Genomic DNA, 21090 nt, shown 5'->3' with positions numbered 1-21090 from the left:
GTATGAAATAGTGTGCAAAAAGATGAATTCTACGAAAGAACCTTGGTAAGATACCTCTTTAGCCTCTCATTGGTTCATTTGGCATAGTCTGATAGTGTTTTAAGTGTCAACTATTTATGAGTTCAGAAAAGACTAGTGAAGTTACGAAACTGCACTAGTAAACTACGTGACCTTGTTGGATACCCCTGTTTAGCGTATTGTTTTTACTTCTTCTTTCCAGCAAAGGCACGTAACGGCTATATAAGGAAACTGGCAACGATAAGAGAAGGACATCTAGAGACAGCGCACTTGATTACATCTTTAAGAATCTGTGCACCTCATAGGAACGCATTGAGTATTGGCTCTGATGGGCATATCTATGGGAAACTCTCGCTAATCGGACACACAGCTCCACGTCAGCTGCTATTCCTGTAGTTTTACCATTTTAAAACTATGGCCCTATTATCAAACAACATGGAGACCTATTAGAGGGCCGTAACGCAGGAACGTTATGTACTTCCCCTTCGCTCGCAGCAGCATCGCATCACAAGGCGCTATTCTCTGCTTCCGCCATCAAAGATCGCTCCCTGCGTTCGTGTTCACGAGAAAGACGCAACTCGCAGGCGAGGAAATCTTTCGAACATTACTAAGGAAGCCGGAAGAACAAGTTCTCACAACTACTATGATCCCAACAAGTGTCGCAAGGATGGGACACGAGTGAAGAGAAAATTGAGCCACTCGCTCCAGCAAATTCTTGTCCGCCACGACACGCCACGCCAAAGCGACACGGAAACGTTAATGCAAAATGGAAACGTTAATACAAAATGTTGCCCGATAAGTTGTTCCTATAACCCGGCAACGGAAGACGAAGCGGAGCAGTGTCGATAGTGTTAATACAAAATTTGTGCGCCACGGTAACGGTCAGTGTAAATTATGCGAAGGTGCTGTGAAATTGGTTTTAGTCGAGTGATGACGGTTTTTTTTTGTTTTTGACATCACGGACTTATTCGCTCTTCGAATAGGTTGCAAATCGGTTCAAGAAAAGCTTCAAGAAAATGAAATGTGATAGTTCCCAATGCGGTCAACAGTGTACCACTTTTCAGTACAGCGCATTGCTTTCAAAATGATAGTGATTGAAGCTCGTTTATGAACTTTGCAAATGAAAAGTGTTTGGAACGATGACCCTGCAACAGACACCTGCAATATGTGTACAATGTTAAGTTCACACAATACGCCATGATTTGTTTTATACGACGTAACTGTTGAAGAAAAGTGCAATAGAATCAAATTTCTTGTCATTTGCTGTACAGCTAGTGAAGAAATACGACGGAAGAAACTTTGACCGACGAGGCAACAATGCAAACGAAGCAAACGGGCCTGAACTGAGAGCTAGTGCGTGGGGCTCTACTGTTACTAAAGAAAAGTTTCCTATTTTCTGGCGCAGAATGTGAATCTTACAATGAGAAGGTTCCTGGATTTGGACACCACCATAGAGTAGAGTAAATGCATCAATAGCAATGTGAGAAAAGCAACTCAAGCGTGAAGCGCTGTTGAAAGTATTATTTTCATCAACCACAAAGAAGACGACAGCTGAAGTCTGGATTAGCATGTTATCTTCAGCAAAACAACGCATTTGAACGCAACGCGATGGCTGGATCAAGAAGGGATTGCTCCAACGGAACACCGGATCGTAAAATTGGAAAATAGTTTCCACTTGTGACTGTTTGGTGAATGTGTAGCATAAGATTGACATCACCATGAAGGAGTAAGTGAAATTTTGTCCTCTGCGCTCGTAGCTTACGGATGCCAACGTTTTTTCTAACATCATTTTCGTGTCTTTCTACTTTTCCACCCTTCTGCCGACAGAGTCCCGGTGGTAGATGTGTTCGACGGGACGGATTTTAATCCCGAACTAATTCTGTCCAGCGTGTTTCTGGATGCGAATTTCGATTTTGTTCCCTGCATCGACGAGCTCGATGATAATGTGGCTGCCGCGGATCTAATGCAACAAATAGGAAGTTCGGCGTTTTACGACGAATCATCTACCAACAATGCGGGAAGCATTAGCAGGGCCGCCGAAGAACATCAGCAAACTATACACTCCCATATACAACAGCAGCAGCAGCAGCCACAACAACATCTACAATCACAACAGGCAACAACTACGACTTCATCCCGACAACGGACATTAGTTGAGGTAAGTTCTGTGGCCTTTTTCGTCTTCCATCAAAATGTTTGCCAAATGTTTCGAGGTGCATTATCTGAAAATGTAGCTGAATTGGCAGAAATCGCCCAAACACAGAACTGCTTCATTTGGGTTCGATTTTACGTAAAATATTTCCCCTTGTGTATGTGTTGGGGAGCCATTTCAAATCGCCACACAACATGATTAGGTACATAACGCGCGTATCCGATGCATCATCTCGTCGCCGCCGCACACTAGATGATGCAAGCCGAGTCCGTCAGCCGCCCCACATGGGGGCTGTTGTGCGTGCAAACATGTCGTTCATTCCGAACCCAGTGCGTTTTTCTCTCGCGTATTACAGGCTCGCTCTCGGAGCTTTGGCGCGGAGCAGAATCTCGCACGGAACCCGCACGGGGTATGATTATTGTTTAATGTGTGCATGCTATGACCTCTGAAGGACGAAGCATGTGTGGAAATGAATAAGACATCATAAGCCAACACTGCCACCACTCGGGGAGTTTTGAGTTAGTGGCGATTGCGGTGACGGGAAAAAGTCTACTCCCTGGCAACTTTTACGGCTCCCTACGAAGCGTAACAACGGGCTGATGAACAGGCGATTGAATGCTGTCCGGGTTTTTTTTTGCCAACGGACCACCCTCATATACTGCGACTGGGAGTGTCCAGTGCGGAGTAATGGCACATAATTATTGAATTGCGTTCGAAAAACATACTTAAAATCGGCAGGCGCTCGCTTTGGCACCACTACACACGTTTGGACGTAGGTTTTGTTTTGGGGCTGCATCTTGCATGTCCGTCTTTTGGGGGCGCAACACAATAATTTACTGAAGATGTGTCCCATTTCATCCATTATGTGTTTAAATGGGAGTAATGTAATTTATTATTTATGGGGCTCTTTTTGAAAGTAAGTTGATTGATGCCAGTTCTCTCCGACCATGAGGGTCTGCATGTGAGCCATCGGAACACAGGGCGTTTGGTGTGCCAAGACTTTAAAGTCTACTAAAGTTTCGAGTTTTGAAAATGGACGGAAAAGCAGACGAACCACCACTATTTTGCATCCACAATGGTGATTAAAAATGGGCCTGTTTGGACGCACACAAGCACACGGTGCATACACTGTCTGTATATACGCAATTATCACTAGCCGTGCGTCAAGTGTAGGGGAAAATTGCATATTTTCCCGAGAGCTAAACTCTCCACATGCTATTTACTAAGAGGAAATTAGAAGGGTTCCCCCGTCTAATGTAGGGCCACCCGTGCACCGGAAAGCTGGCCCGAGTGTTGATAGAAGTAAATTCGATGAGCAGGAGGAAAATTTCCATCTTCCCTCGCTTCTGTCGCTCTGTTTCCTGTGTAAAACCGGTCCTTCTGTGCTTAATTCTTTGTACCAGCACCATTTGTTACCTCTTATCGTTGAGATGTACGTATTTTTCGGCATTTTCGGCGTGTTTCGATCAATCGATTACTACGTGAAATTTTAGTGGCGTTTTTAGTGTTGAACACACAGAAGTTGCAACGATTAAACCGATAGTTTTTATTGGTGTATTGGTGTGTGAAGTATCAATTTTAGAAGTTCGCTCGCAGAAACGAGCTCCGGAAGCGGCTGCGATTTTCATTTCAATTTCAATAAAAGTCGAAGGATTTTTCTAAACGTTGAAACGTTGCTTCTGCTGCTGGCAAAATAGACGGACTGGCGCTTCATAGTCTCGCGATATGGGATTAAAATAAATTTGGATGAATAAAGTATTGAACCATACTCGGGGGGGAAGGACGAAATAAAACCCTCCCGAAGTGGGAAATGGATGAGCAGAAAATTTTAACAAGGAACAGCCGTCGCCGTATGGTTGCAAATGGCCGTGTGTTTACGAAACAAATAATACATAAAAGCGTGTATTTTTCTCATTGCCATGGTCTTTCTTTATGGTAGACCGACGACCATGTGCTTCATAATCGGATAAAAATTGGGATCCATGCGAGGCACTCGGCCAAGGAAATGGTTATCCAGCAACACGTACTAGAGCAGAAAATAAAATTTTAAATATATTTCCCACCCATAAAAAAAACAAGAAAAAATAACGGTCCGTATCAGGGAAACGGATGAAACCCGCCTTAATAAAATTACACTTTTTCATTTCGCCAAATGCGGAACGTACGGACAGGATTTGCGCCGTATAAATGGTCTTAGGCAGCATGATGGGGCAGATGATTGTTTCTTCTATATATCCTTGCTGCCCACACGACCGACCGCGATGTGTGGCCCCGACGAGTATACGAAATTCCGATGAGAAAAAAGCGCTTTTCTCAAACTCAAACCAAGCCCACCATCGTCGCCATCATTCTCAAATATTTCCTGTTTCAGTTTTTTTTCGTTTTGCCTCTGGCATTGGCCGCCAGCTCGTCCGATCCGAGACGGGATTAAATGGGGACGGGTGAGCAGGGGGGGGGGAGGGAAATATTTTTTATTACAATTAAAGGTTCTCCGGCGAAGAAGTGGGTTGTGGTGTCTATATTTTTCGGACACACCCGGGGTCCGCGGCCGAAGGAAAAGTATTTTCTCAACCATAAACCGGTAAATGAATGAATTTACCACTTCTACCGGGGGTTCTGGTAGTTCAGTTTTTGCCCGAGCCCGGTGCGAAAGTACAGCATCCGTCCGTCGTCGTCGTCGTCGTTGATCACTTGGGGGACGACGACGGCGCAGGGCACCTTTGTTCTACAGGCTGTGTTATTTCACATAATTTTCATTCAATTTTTGTTTCTATGAGTTTCTTTATTTAGGAACATTAATTGAATTTCGGCACGCCAGCCACGAATACTTAAGACTCTAGTAAAAACAGGAGCATATTAAGTGGTATTGGTGTACTTCGCTACGGTCGTTGGCGGTCGACCGTACTTAATGATGATTTTTTAACAAGGCTCGCAGGGTCGTGCTGAACCGTGCTTGGACCGTAGGATCTTTCGTACACCGACCGATGGCGCCGCCGGGAAGAGCAGATGATGGAATGGTGTAAATTTATTATCTTGGTTGGTGGCTTTTCTGCAATAGCAACATTATTGGCAACATATTGTTTTCTATTCCTTCCATTATATTGCTTTATTCTTCGTAGCTCAACCCGTAACCCTATGAAGGACACGACAGAGCATTGAATATTGTAGCGCAAAAAATGTTGAATAATTGCAGCCATTTAAACTGGTTGCATCTTGGTCCGGTCACAAATTATTTCGTACAACGGTACAATAGCTTCCTTGACCCAATTTCGCCTTGAACCGGTGGCGGTCTGTGTCGGTCCTCAGGTGAATTTCATTCATACGAATTGTGTTGGAGTAAACTGCGGACCACCTACACGTGTTCGGCAAATGTAACAGAATGCCATTCCGGCCACGCACAAGATGCTTCAACTGCGTAACGAAGCCAGACGGAGTAAAGTTAAGGGTCCTGAGTACGTCCCAAACATCAATCAAGCGGTTCGAACTTTCGCCAAAAAACGCCTGCACCGTGCCCTGCACTTTCTCGCTGAAAGTAGAAAGAAGACCAAAAACAAACGGCTGAGGCCGAACGTACGGAGGCTCCTCCAACAAATGGTGCGGAGGACGAAAAGTAAGAAATGCTTCAAATTCACTTGACCTCCACTTCGCTCCAAAGCAATGCCGGGGTGCCTTCTGTCCTTCGGTAACAAAATTAAACAACACTTCCTTTCCCGGGGCCACAATTTTGTGTGTCATGGGTGCGTAGTAACAGATGCAACACATCGACCGTAGTCTGGCGGGCCGAAATTTGGGGGTGTGATCCGAAACTGCCGACCGGCAGAAAACGTCATACGCGTGATATTCGAGGGCGATAACATTTGGCAAGCAGCAAGCGATGTGTTCTCAAAAGTGGGCCAAGTGTGTCGAACGGACTTAATAAAACGCATCAAAGTGTTAACCCCAAAAAGAATTACCTTTAAGACCATCGTCCATCGTCTTTACAACCACGTTTAAATGGCACAATTTAATGCGCCAATTAAACACAGCTAATGCTGATTGACGACTATTGGGAAAAAGTGAAGCCCAGCACTTGCTCCCACTTGTTGATGTTCGAAAGCTTGTCCCTGCGGCGATGCAGGCAGTAAAACAGTTTGTCTCAATTGAAAACCATAAAACGTACCGGCGGAAAATAGAAGAGAAAAAAACGGAACCAAAACCACGGTTAAAGGATACAGAGGATAACAATGAACACAAACAACCTTGGCCACGGAGACCGAAATGGTCGTGCAAAAAATCGGAATCCCGTTGCTGCCGGAGCGGAAAAGGGGTTTTTTTTTCTTGCTCCCACACTCTCGCTTTCGTGTCAAAATCCAACCATTCGCAAACCGTTGATGTACTTAGTGCTTGGTTTTTTGCCACTCCTGTTCTCGTGGGTAGCACGCGACCCGAAGGATGACGCGTTCACACCTTTTACCGTCCATCCATTTACTCAGCGAACGACGGCGCGGTCTGGGGCTCTGAGGTTCGCATCGTGCCGCGGATTGTAAACGCTGGAGGACGCTTGGCGGCTGGACTTGGTTCTGGAAAACGAAGAAAGGGAGTGACAGGCAGTGAATGAAATTAACTCATTCAAAGCCATAGAATAAACCTCACTTTTTTTTGTTGGTTAACTGAAGGTGGTGGAAGTCAAATGTGGCCAGCAAGGACACCAACGTTTAAGACACTACCAACAATAAGTTACTAAAAAATTTATTACTTTTATTATTGTCGGCTTATGCTCCGCTAACGATCTTTCGACAGTTTATCAAGAACGTTTCCATTTTTTCACCCGACATTCGATTTAAATGAAAAAACTCCCCGTTGAACGAGACGTGACAGACACACCATATCTAAAGAGCTCTTTGATGGAAAAAATATTATCTGTCACCAAATCAAGCAAGGAGTGAGGTGATTGCCTCGTTTCTGACGTTTGTGACTTATGACGACACCATTTGGTAATCATAATCATAATTCGTTCTATTTTTGCGCAATCTCGAAATATTTTATTTTAAGCTATCCTTCAAACGTAACTACCGTCGATGGGGTCCACGGATCGTACCGTAAATTTGCCACCGTACGCAGAACCGGTATTTTCACCGGGTCAAACAGGGATACCTACCGAACCAGCTGGGCAGTTACCGGTTCTGGTTCTTGAAATACCGGATAGAAAAGCCAGTAATTCTATGGGTGACCGATTCTGGACATTTGGTGATTTTTGCGTGTTAGAGGGTTAGCAAATGTACCGAACGTATTCTCTTTCTACGAAAAAATACGAACTATTCGACTTCAAACTATTTTTTTCAAACCAATCTCTCACAAAAATTGTATCAGGAAAACAGGAATATATGTTTGAGTAATATATTTTGATGTTCACTTCTGTGATAGATATCCAAAGAAACTATTGCTTGTAAGATTTCACATAAACGCTCGTGCACGTGTTTTTTGACGGTCAATCAATCCTCTGATGGCCCGTAACAGTTTCTCGCTTCAAATATCTACTGCTTTCGGTTCGGTAATTGTATTTGCAGTTTGTTTTGCCTAAATCCCCATTTTCGAAAGCTGCGAAAATCCGGAAATCGGATCGGAGATTGAATCTCCGCGAGAGATTTTCCGCGGTGTTAATTGTGCCACACCAGGTGAAGAAAAACTAAATGAAACCAAATGGACAGCACAATAACAAAACTCGCTCGTTGCAAAAAAAAACAAGACACGGCACAGAAGCCAGTACGATCACGGCTCCGGAACTGAAAACCAATCCACTGGATGGGAAAAAACCCTACATCGCTTGTTGCAACAGATGAGAAATGAAGTTAAATGCTCCCTACTTTAGTGCGGTCCACAGCTTGACAGTGCTCAGGGTACTGGCCGGCTCTTCGAATCAAACCGAAAAAAAACAGAATACAAAAAGAACATCAAAAGGACACATTCGTTCGCTTATTCCGCTACCGGAGCCAGCCGGTCAACAGACGCGGTCCCAGTGCTCCCAACGATGGCCACGTGCCGTTACAGCGAACGAACGCCGGGAGCAGCTGAGATTGTTAAGAACAACCTCAAAGCAAATAAACAAAGAGTTGTACATTTTTCGTTACTTTTTTTCTGCATTCCACCCAAATCGCCCGCCGACCATGGGGTTGAGTTTTGCCGTTTGCTTGTCCACGACCAACTCGGTCATGCCAACACCTTTGGGGAAACGCAACAAGTGGGGATTTCTTTTTGGTTTCATTCTTTTTTTTTTACCAATGTTGAACGCTGCTCACTTCATGCTAATTTTTGGAAGCGCAGGTTCCGGCCATCATCACCACGCCAAGTCGCCATCCGCCGCGCCGGCCTAATGGCCAATCACGCTGCAAAAAACCACAACACCGAACCGGGAGAGCTGAGCGTGCGGGGGCATCTATACGCGAAGCGAGGGAATCGTTTTGGGCTTAAAAAATCGCAAAAAATCGTCCCGGCAACAGCAAACAAACATAGTAGGAAAAGATGTGTCCTGGGAAGGGATAATTGTTTCCCTTTTCACTGGCGTTAAATTCGCACTCCACGGCGAGAATGAATGGGGACGCCCTGTTGAAATGGGGCCGGTCCTTCGTATCTCTGTTGCTATTGATGACGATGGCTTATGCATTGGGAAAGCTTCACGGAAAAAATCGTTTGGCCGTTTTTTTTGGCAATCGACACGGACCAGATAGCTCCCGCCTCAATTTGGATGCACCGATGGGACGGGTGGGCGGCCGATGTCAATAGCCAGCTCCCCCTCAAGCTAGGGGCGCCGTGTGAACAATAAGGGATTCAGAGCTACGCTTCATCAGTGCGGAATCACGAGCGATGTAACTGGTTTAATGATTTTTTTGCTTTGCTTTTCTAGTTTCGTGTGTTTGTTGCAAATAGTTTTAACCACAATCGTTTCCGTTTTGTTTTCCAGAATAATCAACAGAAACTAAACAACGAGGTTTGCAACGATCCGTTTGGTAATGATCTCGTGAAGCAGCTTACGGGGGCCGCCCTACCACCGTCGATGGCACAAATGATTCAGCAGCAACAGCAGCTAATTACACTAGTCCCGCAGACGCCGCTGCAGCAGCAACAGCCTTGCAAATGTGAATTCTGCGAGTATCTTCAGGCGAACCGAATTTCGCTCACCGGCGATCACTCGTTTCAGTGCGAGTTTTGTGGGGAAGGATTTTCCACCCAAAGTAGCTTCAACCGTCATCGGTGTGGTAGCACGGACATTCAGGTGTACCGCTGTGATAGCTGCCGGCGCGAGTATGGCAGTTCGCGAACAATGTCCACCATCAACACGTTCGAGCCGCGCGATAAGTGCGATATTTGCAATCGAAACTACGTGCAATCGCTACCGGAAGAGCAAGTATCCGGCGCTCCAGTGGCCAACTCAGCCACCGATACCGGATCGCTGGCAACGGGCATCCCGTTGATTGTGCCGCCGCATGGCATCGGTTCCAACAAACCATGTAACGCGATGCCTCTCGCGTCGATCGCTTCACCGGCGGGAACTCTTGGAGAAATGGCCAACGGTTGTTCCAGTGATCTGGGTACGATCGGTACTCGGCCTATTCCGAGCGGCCCAACCGAACACGATATCAGCGCTATCGAGTCCTTCGTTTCGGACAGTGAATGCATAGGTGATTTCTGCGGCAACGAATCTCTTTCCCTCGGTGTACCGGGCATGACACACTACGCCATGAAAACGATGGAACTAGCGTCGAATCGAACCATGAACACGACTTCACTCCACCCGGAGCCAGCCAAAACATACTTCGTGCTAGGAAACGTGGAGCTACAGCAATTTCAGTCGGCAGCCATGAGTCCACCCGCGGTCAACCCTGCCGCCGTGAACAACATCAGCAATACGAGCGGCAGCATGTCTTCGAACGGTTTCTATCGTCTTCATGCATCCCAACACACTTCCTATCACCACCACCACCACCCGCAGCAGCAACCGGTGCTAGTTCCTAGTGTTCTCAACCATCAGACGCCCAAAGAGCACGAAGTGACCAGCTTGCAGCAGTACGATCAGTACGACGATGAGGACTATTCGACGATGTCCGAAGATGAAGCTATTGTTCCAATAGTAAATATGATCACTTCCAGCGTGCCCCAGTTGCTAATTGGTATCTTTCAATTACAGGAACCCTATGCCAAGTCTCCGAAGCAAGATCAGGCCAAAACGGAGCTACCGATACAGGACACAATAGTGGACACGAGCACGAAAGCCAGCATCCCCGCGAAAACGTCTTTCCCGGGAGGTTTGGCGCAAGGACTGGAGCAGCAAGCCCAACTCAGAATGCCGCTAGTCGTCCACTCCAACACTATGTCCCCTGCGAACGATGACGACGAGGGAAAATGTGACTCCTCATCCTCGGTGACGCATTCTTCGTTTTGCATCGGTTCCGAGTTCCACGAAGCGTCGTCAACGAATAGGCCAAACAGCTACGCATCGGTCGATCGGCCGTACAAGTGTCACATCTGCGATCGGTCCTACCGTAATCAGAAGAACCTGAAATCGCATCTGAAGGTCCACGAGGGCATCCGGGCGTATCAGTGCGAGATTTGTGGCAAGAACTTTTCGGGCTCAAGCTACCTGGTGATACACCGGCGCCGCCATACCGGCGAGCGGCCGTTCAAGTGTACCACCTGTGGCAAGGCGTTCGTGGACTCGCGGGCCCTCGCGGTCCACACGCGGCTACACAGTGGCGAACGGTTGAAGTGTGAAAAATGCGAGAAAACCTTCTCCAGCGTCAGCGCTCTGACGGTCCACAATCGGCTGCATACCGGCATTCACCCGTACAAGTGTGAGATCTGCAGTAAAACCTTTCCTCAGTACAACAACTTGAAGCACCACATGAAGAAGCACGAAGCCGGGCTGGAAAAGTCTACTCCGGGCGGCATCTGTACGAATAGCACCAGCAGCATCTCGTCGGTGGGCAGCGATCCCGCGGCGGCAGCGGAACTGCTAGAGTCAGGCGTCGCGGGAACTGTGGCACCATCATCGACTGGCCAGATGGTGCCCAGCTCGACCACCAACACGTTCGACTTTAAATGCCAAATCTGTAGCAAGCTGTACAAATGCTCGTCCGAGCTGCAGGAGCACCTCCGGCAACACGGCCGCGATCGGCCCAACCAGTGCGAGTTTTGTTCGAAAGTGTTCCCCCGATCGTCCCATCTAATCATCCACCGGCGCCGTCACACGGGTGAGCGGCCATTCAAGTGTAAATACTGTGACAAAGCTTTCGTAGACTCGCGGGCCCTCTCGGTGCACACGCGGCTGCACACGGGCGAGCGGGTAAAGTGCGAAATCTGCGAGAAAACGTTCGCCAGCTCCAGCGGGCTGATCGTGCATCGCCGCATTCACACCGGAGTCCACCCGTACAAGTGTGACTACTGCGAAAAGTCCTTCGCCCAATCGACCGCTCTCAAGTACCACCTGAAGAAGCATGACATCGCGTCCCTGCCAACGACCACCACCACCACCACCACGGGTATCGACGCCGCTGCCGCCAAATCGTCGTCGAGACAATCGAGTGCCAATGAAGCAGCGCCCGCGAGCGGAAACGATCGCTACAAGTGTTTGACGTGCGGCAAAGTGTTCCGATCGTCCGAGTACCTGGTGCGCCACCGGCGAACGCACAGCGGCGAACGGCCCCATCAGTGCGAGATCTGCAGTAAGCACTTTTCCACCATGAGCTACCTGGTGATCCACCGTCGGCGCCACACGTCGGAACGGCCGTACAAATGCACTTCCTGCGAGAAAGCGTTCGTGGATTCGCGCGCACTTCAAGAACACGCCCGGCTGCATACGGGCGATCGGGTCAAGTGCGAAATTTGCCAAAAAACATACTCCAGCATCAGCAATCTGATCGTACACCGGCGCATCCACAGCGGCATTCATCCGTTCGAGTGCAGCAGCTGCGGCAAGTCGTTTGCCCAGAAGAACGCACTAAAGTATCACTTGAAAAAGCACGTCAAGCTGAACGGACCGGAAGCGGATGCGTTCGCCAACGATACGAAGACGAGAAACGGCGATGCCTCACCGAAGCCCCTCAATGCGTTATAATCAGTGCAACCACACAAACCATTTTTTTTTGTATCAGTTCCCTTCGACAGCTGAAGATGCTGACCCAACACAGAGTGCATGAGTGATTTCGATGTGCAAACAGAAACCCCACACAGTCCACACTACAAACTACCATCAACAATACAGTACCATAGGTTTAATTGCTTCACCATTCATTACAGACTGCTCAACTCAGCCGGATGGGTTGGATTGATAAGAAGGACCAAAAGGCAGTATCGTTCAATGAACAGCCTGATTAGAGGAATAGTGTGTTGAGGGGAACCAAATTGTCTACAACGAAAACAGTAACAGCTTCGCGAACGTAACCATATTTAGGCCCTTGGCAGAATGAAGCATGTACCGAATGAAAACTCTCTGATCCGACACGATGTTCCTGTTTTACGGTTAGTTCATTGCTCGATAGGTGCTTTGACTGCTTATAATCCTGCCCGCTGCCGAACCATTGCAACTACAAACGGAACCTCATCTCATAAGAAACAATAGTACGTTAAGTCATCTTCAACTTTCAACATATTCCACACATGAGTGAGGTGTAATCGCAGCCGCGGTGGGGACAGAAACAGGGCGACACATTTTGCTGACCCAACGGAACGATCACACTATCACTGCAATGTGGAACATCGGTCTTACAATACCATATATAAATAGCCCATAATAACAATATCAATAGAAACCGAGTGCAAATAATTCCCAATAGTCTTCATTGACACACACACACCAACCGCATCTTGAAATAGTAAGAAATAGCATAACGGATAACGAACCGGAACCCCAAACACATACCATACAATAAATTACCCACAGCAAAATGCATCAATCCCAGCGCAGCTTGACACAAAAATGCAAATCAAACCAAACTCCGTAAAAAGACAACAGAAACGAAACGAAGCTAAAACGGCTATGCCCCACTCTGTCTCTGTAGGAACCAAAAGTTGGAACGAAATCTAATGCCAAACCGCGAGGGCGAGTTGAAAAAGTGGTGCAGATGTTTTCGTTAGCGAACAATTTTCAACTGAAACACAAAAATTACGTGAGCCAAAAAGGAAAACGACCGTAGTTAATTTTTATACACAGTGTGTGAGCAAATGCCGAACCCTTTGGCCGCAGAGGAGGCATATTTTAAATACATCGATGGTCAAATGATATTTTGTGTTAAAATCTTAAAACATTGAGACAGCAAACATTAAAAAAGAAACTTAAAAAAAGAAACACTCGAACGGTTCAGAAGAAGCAAAAACAGCGTGAAGACACTGCACAGAGAAACGATGTATGAAATGGTGTTCTGAAAATTTGAAACTGGACAAAAATTGAAATATAACAAACAAGTTTGATCCGTACAACTGTGAACCACAACGTACACTTTAAGTTTGTAGAAAAATGTAACAAAGCGTAGACTAAGTGATGACAACAACCTCTGGACGTGTTTCTCCACCCTGAGTTAACTTCCGAGGATTTGTCGATCCGGATTATGAACCGGAACTTTTCTTTTTTAATGAAATGCCACGATTGCAACGTGCGTCGTAAATCAATCAGCGTTGTATCTTGGCCCACATCGTCGATCCCTATCTTAAGTAGTCCTTTTCACCGGTATTTTCCAACATCCACAACTGCATTTCAAGTACCAGAGCGGTACTCGCCTCAGGTATGTGTAATTACATTCGAATCATGTGCATTTGTTTTTGATGCAATGTGTTTTTGCGTTACCTTTCAACGAGGGGCGGTTACTGGCGATGAGGTTATTGGCAACATAAATTTTGAACCATTCCTTTTCCAGTTCGTTTCCATCCTAGGGTTTCAGTTTGCCTTTGGTCTCTTTGGGCGAAAGAAACAAGCGTTCGTTATTACCATGGTTTTGTAAATACTGATAAACGGCAACTGATAGCCACTCGGATGGATCGGACTCGTTTATCCTCGAATGTATCCGGTTTATGAGGTATGTCCGGTTTGCCGCATTATAACTTACGCAGGCAACTTGGCAAAGAACGCCAGTTTGAATGTCTTTATCACGCTTAGATAAGCTCGGCCAACCTCACAAACCAGGTGCTAATGAGATCATAATTGAATATTTTCTTGATTTGTTTTCAGTTTGCTCGATGGCACCTTAGAGTATCAAGGTAGACATGAGAAAATCTAGGTCCGAAATAGTGAGGCAATCATCCAGCTACGTTTGACCATTGGCTTGCTCAACAATATGCTAATTAAATCCTTTTCCTTTCAAACACAATGCGAAGGCATAAAAGGCAAACAGTTCTCACGGACAAAAATGGGATGACAAAAGTCCTGTTTTAGGTGGACCCGAATTTGTTGATAAAAAAAGTAACGAATTTTCGCGCTGATCAACGTTTCTCAGCAAGGTTTCTCACGAGCCGGCCGGCTCCGTGCCGGACCGTCCTGAGATGACCCGAAATAACGGTCAGTCAATATTTATGCCCGTTTTCTTATGAAAGCTCGTCTCGTATGAGAACCGGTCAGCGACTGACCAGCTGACCACAACAGCGAATACCCTGGAGGGAAAGGATTCACAATTTAAGATCCTTTGCCCGTTTTGTTTATTTTAATGCGTTTTCCCCCGTTTTGCCTTCTGGCGAACGCTAACTGGCTAACTGGCACACGGAGGGTTGCATTACCCGCGGAGAGAGTTGAATTAAAAAGCTGTTCCTTAGGACGACCCTTCCGGCAAGGGGGACGTATTGAGAACAGAAAGAGGGACACTTCTCCCGTGGCAATGTACCTTCACGGCAAGAATGTCTCAAAAAAGGGTTTACGCTGACGAAATCCCAAGAATGGGATCTCTTTCTAATGTTCAGTTGTCATTCGGTCGCGTTCGTAAAAAATCTTAAAGAAAAGGGCACCCCTTTCTTTGCCTTCGCTTCCCTGCACCGTAACAGTACTTTTTATTAGTTTAATTTCCAAAACTGGACAACGGCGCATCAATATTTCTCCTGCATCCATTAGGTGCGCTTGACCGTGAAACCGGATATGTCACTGATACAAGATGTTCAATTACAGCTTTCCAAACAGTGACCACGTCCGGCAGGACCATTTAACACATGTTTCTGATCGGCGACCTAACTATGTTTTTGTTAGGCACATAAATTAGTTGCTGCTGCAAAGCAAAAAAAACATATTCCAATCCTTTGTTTATTCTCCGGCGTGGGAATGCCGTTGGGAAGGTGATTTTTTTACACAATAATGACCCAACAAATGGGCTAGAAAAAAGCCAAACTACCAACTGGTCAATTCTGGCAAATGCTAGAATCACACGCCCCCCATTAGCTCTTCATGAGTCGTTTGCACCGCACGCAATAGGCAACGGCAAAGGAAGGACATAGGAAAAATATATTCTAGAACATCGCAATCATTTGTGCACTTCCCGCGTACATCAGAATGGCCTCAACGGCAAATATTACTGACACAATACACTGTAAGGATTCAAATGATTTCATTGGCATTGAAACCGAAGGCATCTTTTTTTTCGCCACGGAACAGAACCAATTAATCTGTTCTGTATTTCAGTGCGACAAAAACATGAATCAATTTACTGCATGCTATTCGCCTGAGTTCGAACGTGTGATATTCTAAGAAATTGCTTCAGTTGTTGTGTTTAGGGATTATTTTAAGGGTTCAAATGTTTTTCCCCAGGTATTTGATTTCGGTAATCATCGCTTCAACTTTACGCACCGCAAAGTTGGGTAGAAAATTCGTAGGTCCTCTACCACGGTTTAGTAGATACTAGTCTGGGCTCTGCAAATTTAACAAAATGTTTAAATTGCGACAAAAACTGGTCAAGAGTTTCAACGGGCGAATCGCCAGCCATTTTTGACAGCATGCGCGTATTCCAAAATTAAAAACACTCAAACTCACAGACTGTCAGTCTTTGGGCGTCTATGAGTGACGTTTGGGTCACGAGCGAGAAAAATGAGAGAACGCAAAGTCAGGTTTATTGGTTCAAAGTCAGGTTTTTTATTCTTCTAGTTCTTCTAGGGGTTTCAAAGAACAAATTTTCAGAGAAAGAGCTAAAAATTTTCCAAGTCGGACGTGTGTGAGATAGATTTCCGTCGAACAAATCGAATTTCATTGAGCAAAATCAAGTGAAAACTAGATCCTCGTGTCTGTTGAATTCGTGAGAAGCACATCTGTGTGAAGCGCCGTCGAAAGCCCCGTGCAACTTCCCGTAGCGGCACGAAAACGTCAAAAACCTTCGTTAACCCACGCCGAACAGCCAGCGCCATATTTGTCCGTGGTGCGCAGTATCGATTTTTCACTTTCGTGCCCCGGACACTGTGCCCCCGTTTACCGCCGTCAGCCCGCAACGCTACCACACCGTCACCGCCACACCCAGCACCGTCGACCGCATAGCCGTGTGAGGTTACGTGCGTGAGCCCTGCCCAGCTCTCACCCTCCCGACCGTGCCGTGTCGTGCCGTGCCGTGCCGCGGCGTAAAGTTGTGCGATTTCAAGAGCCCTCTCCAGCGCGCCCACAAATCGTCCTCCCCCGATCGATCGACGACAGCTAGCCCCGTTCGCCTGCGATACAAACCCACGCCTCCGACGACGGTAACCATTTCTGAGCCAAACCAGAACCAACAAATAGTTATTCTCTTCGTTCCAAATGCCAGAAAGGGAAACCCTCCGTATGATTTTCTTCCCTGCCCTGTACCACCAACACCACCACCACCACAACAAAACCACCCCGCTACGCTTTCTTCCCAGTGATAATGCAGTAAAACGTTGCCGACAAAACCGACGAACCTCCATAACACGCGCGCCAAGCTCCTCTGCGACCTTGAAACGCAAAATCCCGCTTCATTGTGGTCAAATCTAGTACGCCCAGAGCATAATTCGGTGTTCGCATCGAACACAGTGGGCTACTGCGATCGAACGCATGATGGTAGTTGCCGGCTATTTTCTGTCTTTCCGCCGCCGCTCGCCAGCAGCAGAAGCATCTATTTTCGTTCTGAAAGTTCTTTTTTCCTTTCGACTTGGGAGGTGTGCGTGCGCAGCCGCCGTATCGCTGCATTTGGGATTTTCCGAAGAACAAAATCGGTCGATGATGCTTTGAGGTTGTGGTTTTCCTTTTGGTGGCGTTTCACACACCACGAAACCGACCACCGGTGATCAATAATGGTACATCGGTGAATGGTTGAAAAAACGAAAAAAAAGCGGGAAAAGTTATTTTTGAATTGCTCAATCTTTTCTGTAGCACATCTTCTTCGACATCTTTTTGCAACACGGTGTGCCCCATGACTTTGCGATCAAGGCTTGCTTGGTGGAGCACACATCTTAACGGAATCCTTTCGTAAGGGTTTGCGCACACCAGCTTCATTTTGGGCGCCATTTCTGTTCAGCTTTGCTTCTCAACGTTTGCTTCCGTTGCGTGCATCTTCGAACCGTGTGTTCTGTGCTGCGCCCGCCAGTTACGGAACTGGCGAATCGTCGACTCTACTACTCTTGTTCTACCCAATATCCGGCCGCTAATTCCGTACGCTCTTCCTGCTCCGTGGTGTTGTATGCCGTCTTGCCGTATCCTATTTTACACTTTGTTTTCTACTTCTCCATCGTGTTCAGTTACGTTCTATCTTTCGATGGTCGTTTTTATTGCATGGTGTTCAGTTGGCACTCCGTGTGTATATGCTCCTTGTAGAATGCAAAAGTTCAAACACATATCCACACAACGATCGTCCTCGACAAATCAATGTGCAAACGTCTCTCCGGCCGCCAAACCAAGCTCCAAACTGCTCTACACGCTCTAAAGGAGGAGGCTGTGCAACTTTCTCTCTCTCTCTCGCTCTCTCTCTGTTATCCTTCATTTCACGATCTCGAGCAAACCACCTAACTGATCAGCAAATATTGTTTTGACGCTCAACAACAACAGTAGGCGGCAGCATCATCGGATCCGCAGCCAAAGCACCTTCTAAATCTCTATAGATCTCTCTCTTCTACGCGTTTTCGTTTCGTTATTCGCCGTCTAGTCGTCATTGCAGCAAGCCAAATGTGGTTCGATTAGCCGATGAGATGTTTTCAATTCAATTTCTTTAAAATTTTGTGATTTTTAATGAACATTCGAGTCAGTTTAGCTACATTTTACATCCTTTGTCCAGTAGGGATTATTCCTTGACATTCCTTTGTTTTAATTTAGAGGTTTGCCTAGGCCTTCTCTAGCTCTGTCGTGTCTCGCATAGATTTCATTGCATGCCGTAATACTCTCATCTATCGACGAAACAAACTACGGTCAGAGTGATAGGGCGGCCTGTCGCTCGGTGTATAAATTGCCCAACTAGTGCCGAACTTAACGCTTTTATTTATCCTGTTCTTTGCATCCTAGTGTTATTGCAATTTCATGCAGCATCGTTGCGATGCTGTGTATTGACGCATCCTGCATCTCGTGTTGCCACTTCCCACTTTGTCCGGGCGCACAACCGTTGCAGTTCCCGAGGACTAAAACTTCCCATTTCCTTCCCTTTGCATTTGAAAAGGCAAAATGATGGCGTTCCAAAGACATTGTCCAACAACAATCACGGCTCTGACCGACGTGATTGCGCAAAATAGCAGTACCAGCCACTTTGTTCGCATCGTTGTTTGCATTTTGCCTGACGCAAGAACTAAACTAAAAACGAAAAACATCAGACACCTTCTCAACCAAAACAGCAACAACCTCTACTGGCATTGTTTTACAAGTAATCTATTTCTCGCTACGAACCACTATTCTGATCAATTTCACAGTCAAACACGTCGAAGAACTACTACTACTGCGCCTACTACAAGTACTGCTGTTCAACCGTGTGTGTACTGCTCTCTCATCCCCTTGCCTACGATCGACGAAACACAGCAGGCGCGGATCCACTCATCTGTCCTGCGTCTCGAAGAGAAGCGAGAGAGAGAGAGAAAGAAGTAGAGAAAGCGAAAGAAAACAGAGAGAGAGAAAGAGCTACGAAACAACTTCTTCGACTCCTCATCGTTCGATTGCTGCGATCTACGTGCGCGATCTACCGGCGGTTCGTAAGCACAACAAAAAACCGATCATCGGGTGGTGTCCTGTGGGCGGGTGGGTGTGGGTGTCTGTGGGTGAACCAGAGAGTGAGAGAGCGAGCGAGGGCGACCGGCGTTGAGATAAAAAGCACAACCCGTATAGTATATTTGTTCCGAGCAGAGAAACATCGGCGATCTCTCGGCGGCGGCGGCAAGCACACGGTTAATATGGGCGATCAGAAGGGCACGCGCGTCTACGTCGGCAACCTCACCGATAAAGTGAAGAAGGAGGATCTCGAGGGCGAATTCACCAAGTACGGTAAATTGAACTCTGTCTGGGTAGCTTTCAATCCGCCAGGTTTTGCGTTCATTGAGTTCGAAATCAAGGAAGAAGCGGAAACGGCCTGCGACAATCTGAACGGCCAGGACATACTCGGCTCGAAGCTGCGCGTCGAAATTTCCAAAGGCCGCCGCAATCCGCGGGGCGCCACGCGCGGTTTTGGCCGCGGACCGCCCAGCCGCAACGGTGGGGGAAGTGGTGGAAGTAGCGGCACGGGCGGTAGCAGCAGCTTCCGCAATGGATCCCGCGGCGGGTTCCGCGATGGGTCCAGCTATCGGAGCGGCAGCGGCGGTGGCGGTGGCAGCGGAAGTGGCAGCTTCCGCGGTGGCAGTCGCAGCTCCGGGCGATTCGACGGCGGATACGGTAGCAGTGGCGGTGGCGGCGGCGGCGGTGGTGGTGGCGGACGCTCGACCGGTGGCTACAGTCGCGACGGTGGACGCGATGGGGGCTACGGTAGCAGCAGCGGAAGCTTCGGCGGTGGCTATGGCGGTGGTGGCCGCAGTGGTGGTGGCGGAGGCGGCAGCGGTGGCGGTGGTGGCGGTGGCCGCTTCCGCTCGCGATCACCGGTTGGGGCACGCGGTCGGTACTAGAGAGAGAAGGGAAGTAGTACAGAGCAAACCCGCACAAAACACGAAATGGGGACATCCTTGGTCTCTCCCTCCCCGGTTTGACACATTCTCTCGGTGATTCGGTGTCTGCTCAATCGTCATCCCGGAAGTAGCAAAAGTGCGTCACCGATGGGACGCAAGAACATTTTTGGTAGCATTTAAGAAGGCACGAAAACAAAAACCACACACTGTACATTTTGTAGTCATACGAGGAAAAGCGGGAGGGATGGAGGCCTTTCTAAGTTTTCCCTCAACGCAAGACGCATTTTCGTTCATTTTCCCCGTTCATCATCACCACTATTCCCGTTTGGCATGGAATAGTTTTATTTTTAGTTTAAACCCCTCGGGATTGGGCGCATCGCTCGCCGTATCCCTCGGTATTAAGTTTATTTTAAGAAAATGCGACAGGTAGTGGCCAGTTTGGGGGACGGTGGCACCACGTCCACATGGCGCGGGATGCCGAAAGCATAATTCAAAGTAGGGCGCAAAATGGAAAAGCCAAAGGTAACTACTCGAACAAACTGTAGCTTGTGTTTTGGTGGGGCTTCATCGAATCCAAAGCAAAGGTAACTGTAAAACATATACCGCCTCTAGGTTCTCTAGTGCGTACCACACGCAGCGCATATGACCGAAATTGAGCAATGTATCCAATAAAACAGCACCACTCTGTGGTGACGACGATGAAAACGGTGTGGCGCATCGCTCAACAGCTCATTCTGCCTACAACGAAACGAGTAAAAGCCAACTTTTGGCCGGTATCTCTCTGCATTATTTTATATGTGTTTTAATATATAAAAAAACATTATTCAGAGCAGGATGAGCTGGTGAAAAGAGCTACATTGAGCGAAAAACCAATGTAAAAAAGGCCGACGGTCTCCAAAACGAAAACGGTGCAT

General features: G+C 47.2%; 2 protein-coding genes across 2 annotated transcripts; both read left to right on the top strand.

Annotated features, from left to right (window-relative positions):
- The first annotated feature begins 1736 nt into the window (after window positions 1–1736).
- LOC128271243 (zinc finger protein 808-like) lies at window positions 1737–12257 on the top strand. Its single transcript, XM_053008688.1, has 3 exons — window positions 1737–1744; window positions 1846–2176; window positions 9108–12257. Exons 1-3 carry the CDS (start codon window positions 1737–1739, stop codon window positions 12255–12257), a joined length of 3489 nt encoding a protein of 1162 aa, XP_052864648.1.
- A 7217-nt stretch (window positions 12258–19474) lies between these two features.
- LOC128272867 (RNA-binding protein Rsf1) lies at window positions 19475–20607 on the top strand. Its single transcript, XM_053010750.1, has one exon. It carries the CDS (start codon window positions 19475–19477, stop codon window positions 20174–20176), a length of 702 nt encoding a protein of 233 aa, XP_052866710.1. The 3' UTR covers window positions 20177–20607.
- Window positions 20608–21090: the final 483 nt, after the last annotated feature.

The sequence above is a fragment of the Anopheles cruzii genome, chromosome 3 (assembly GCF_943734635.1).
Source record: "Anopheles cruzii chromosome 3, idAnoCruzAS_RS32_06, whole genome shotgun sequence".
Classification (NCBI taxonomy): Eukaryota; Metazoa; Arthropoda; class Insecta; order Diptera; family Culicidae; genus Anopheles; species Anopheles cruzii.
The sequence above is the reverse complement of the archived record's forward strand: the minus strand, read 5'-3'. Positions and strand labels throughout refer to the sequence as shown.

Coding starts and splice junctions, on each gene's coding strand:
- LOC128271243 (XM_053008688.1), top strand. Junction 2,177..9,107: donor GACAACGGACATTAGTTGAG/GTAAGTTCTGTG, acceptor TTTGTTTTCCAG/AATAATCAACAGAAACTAAA.
- LOC128272867 (XM_053010750.1), top strand. CDS start 19,475: ATGGGCGATCAGAAGGGCACGCGCGTCTACGTCGGCAACCTCACCGAT.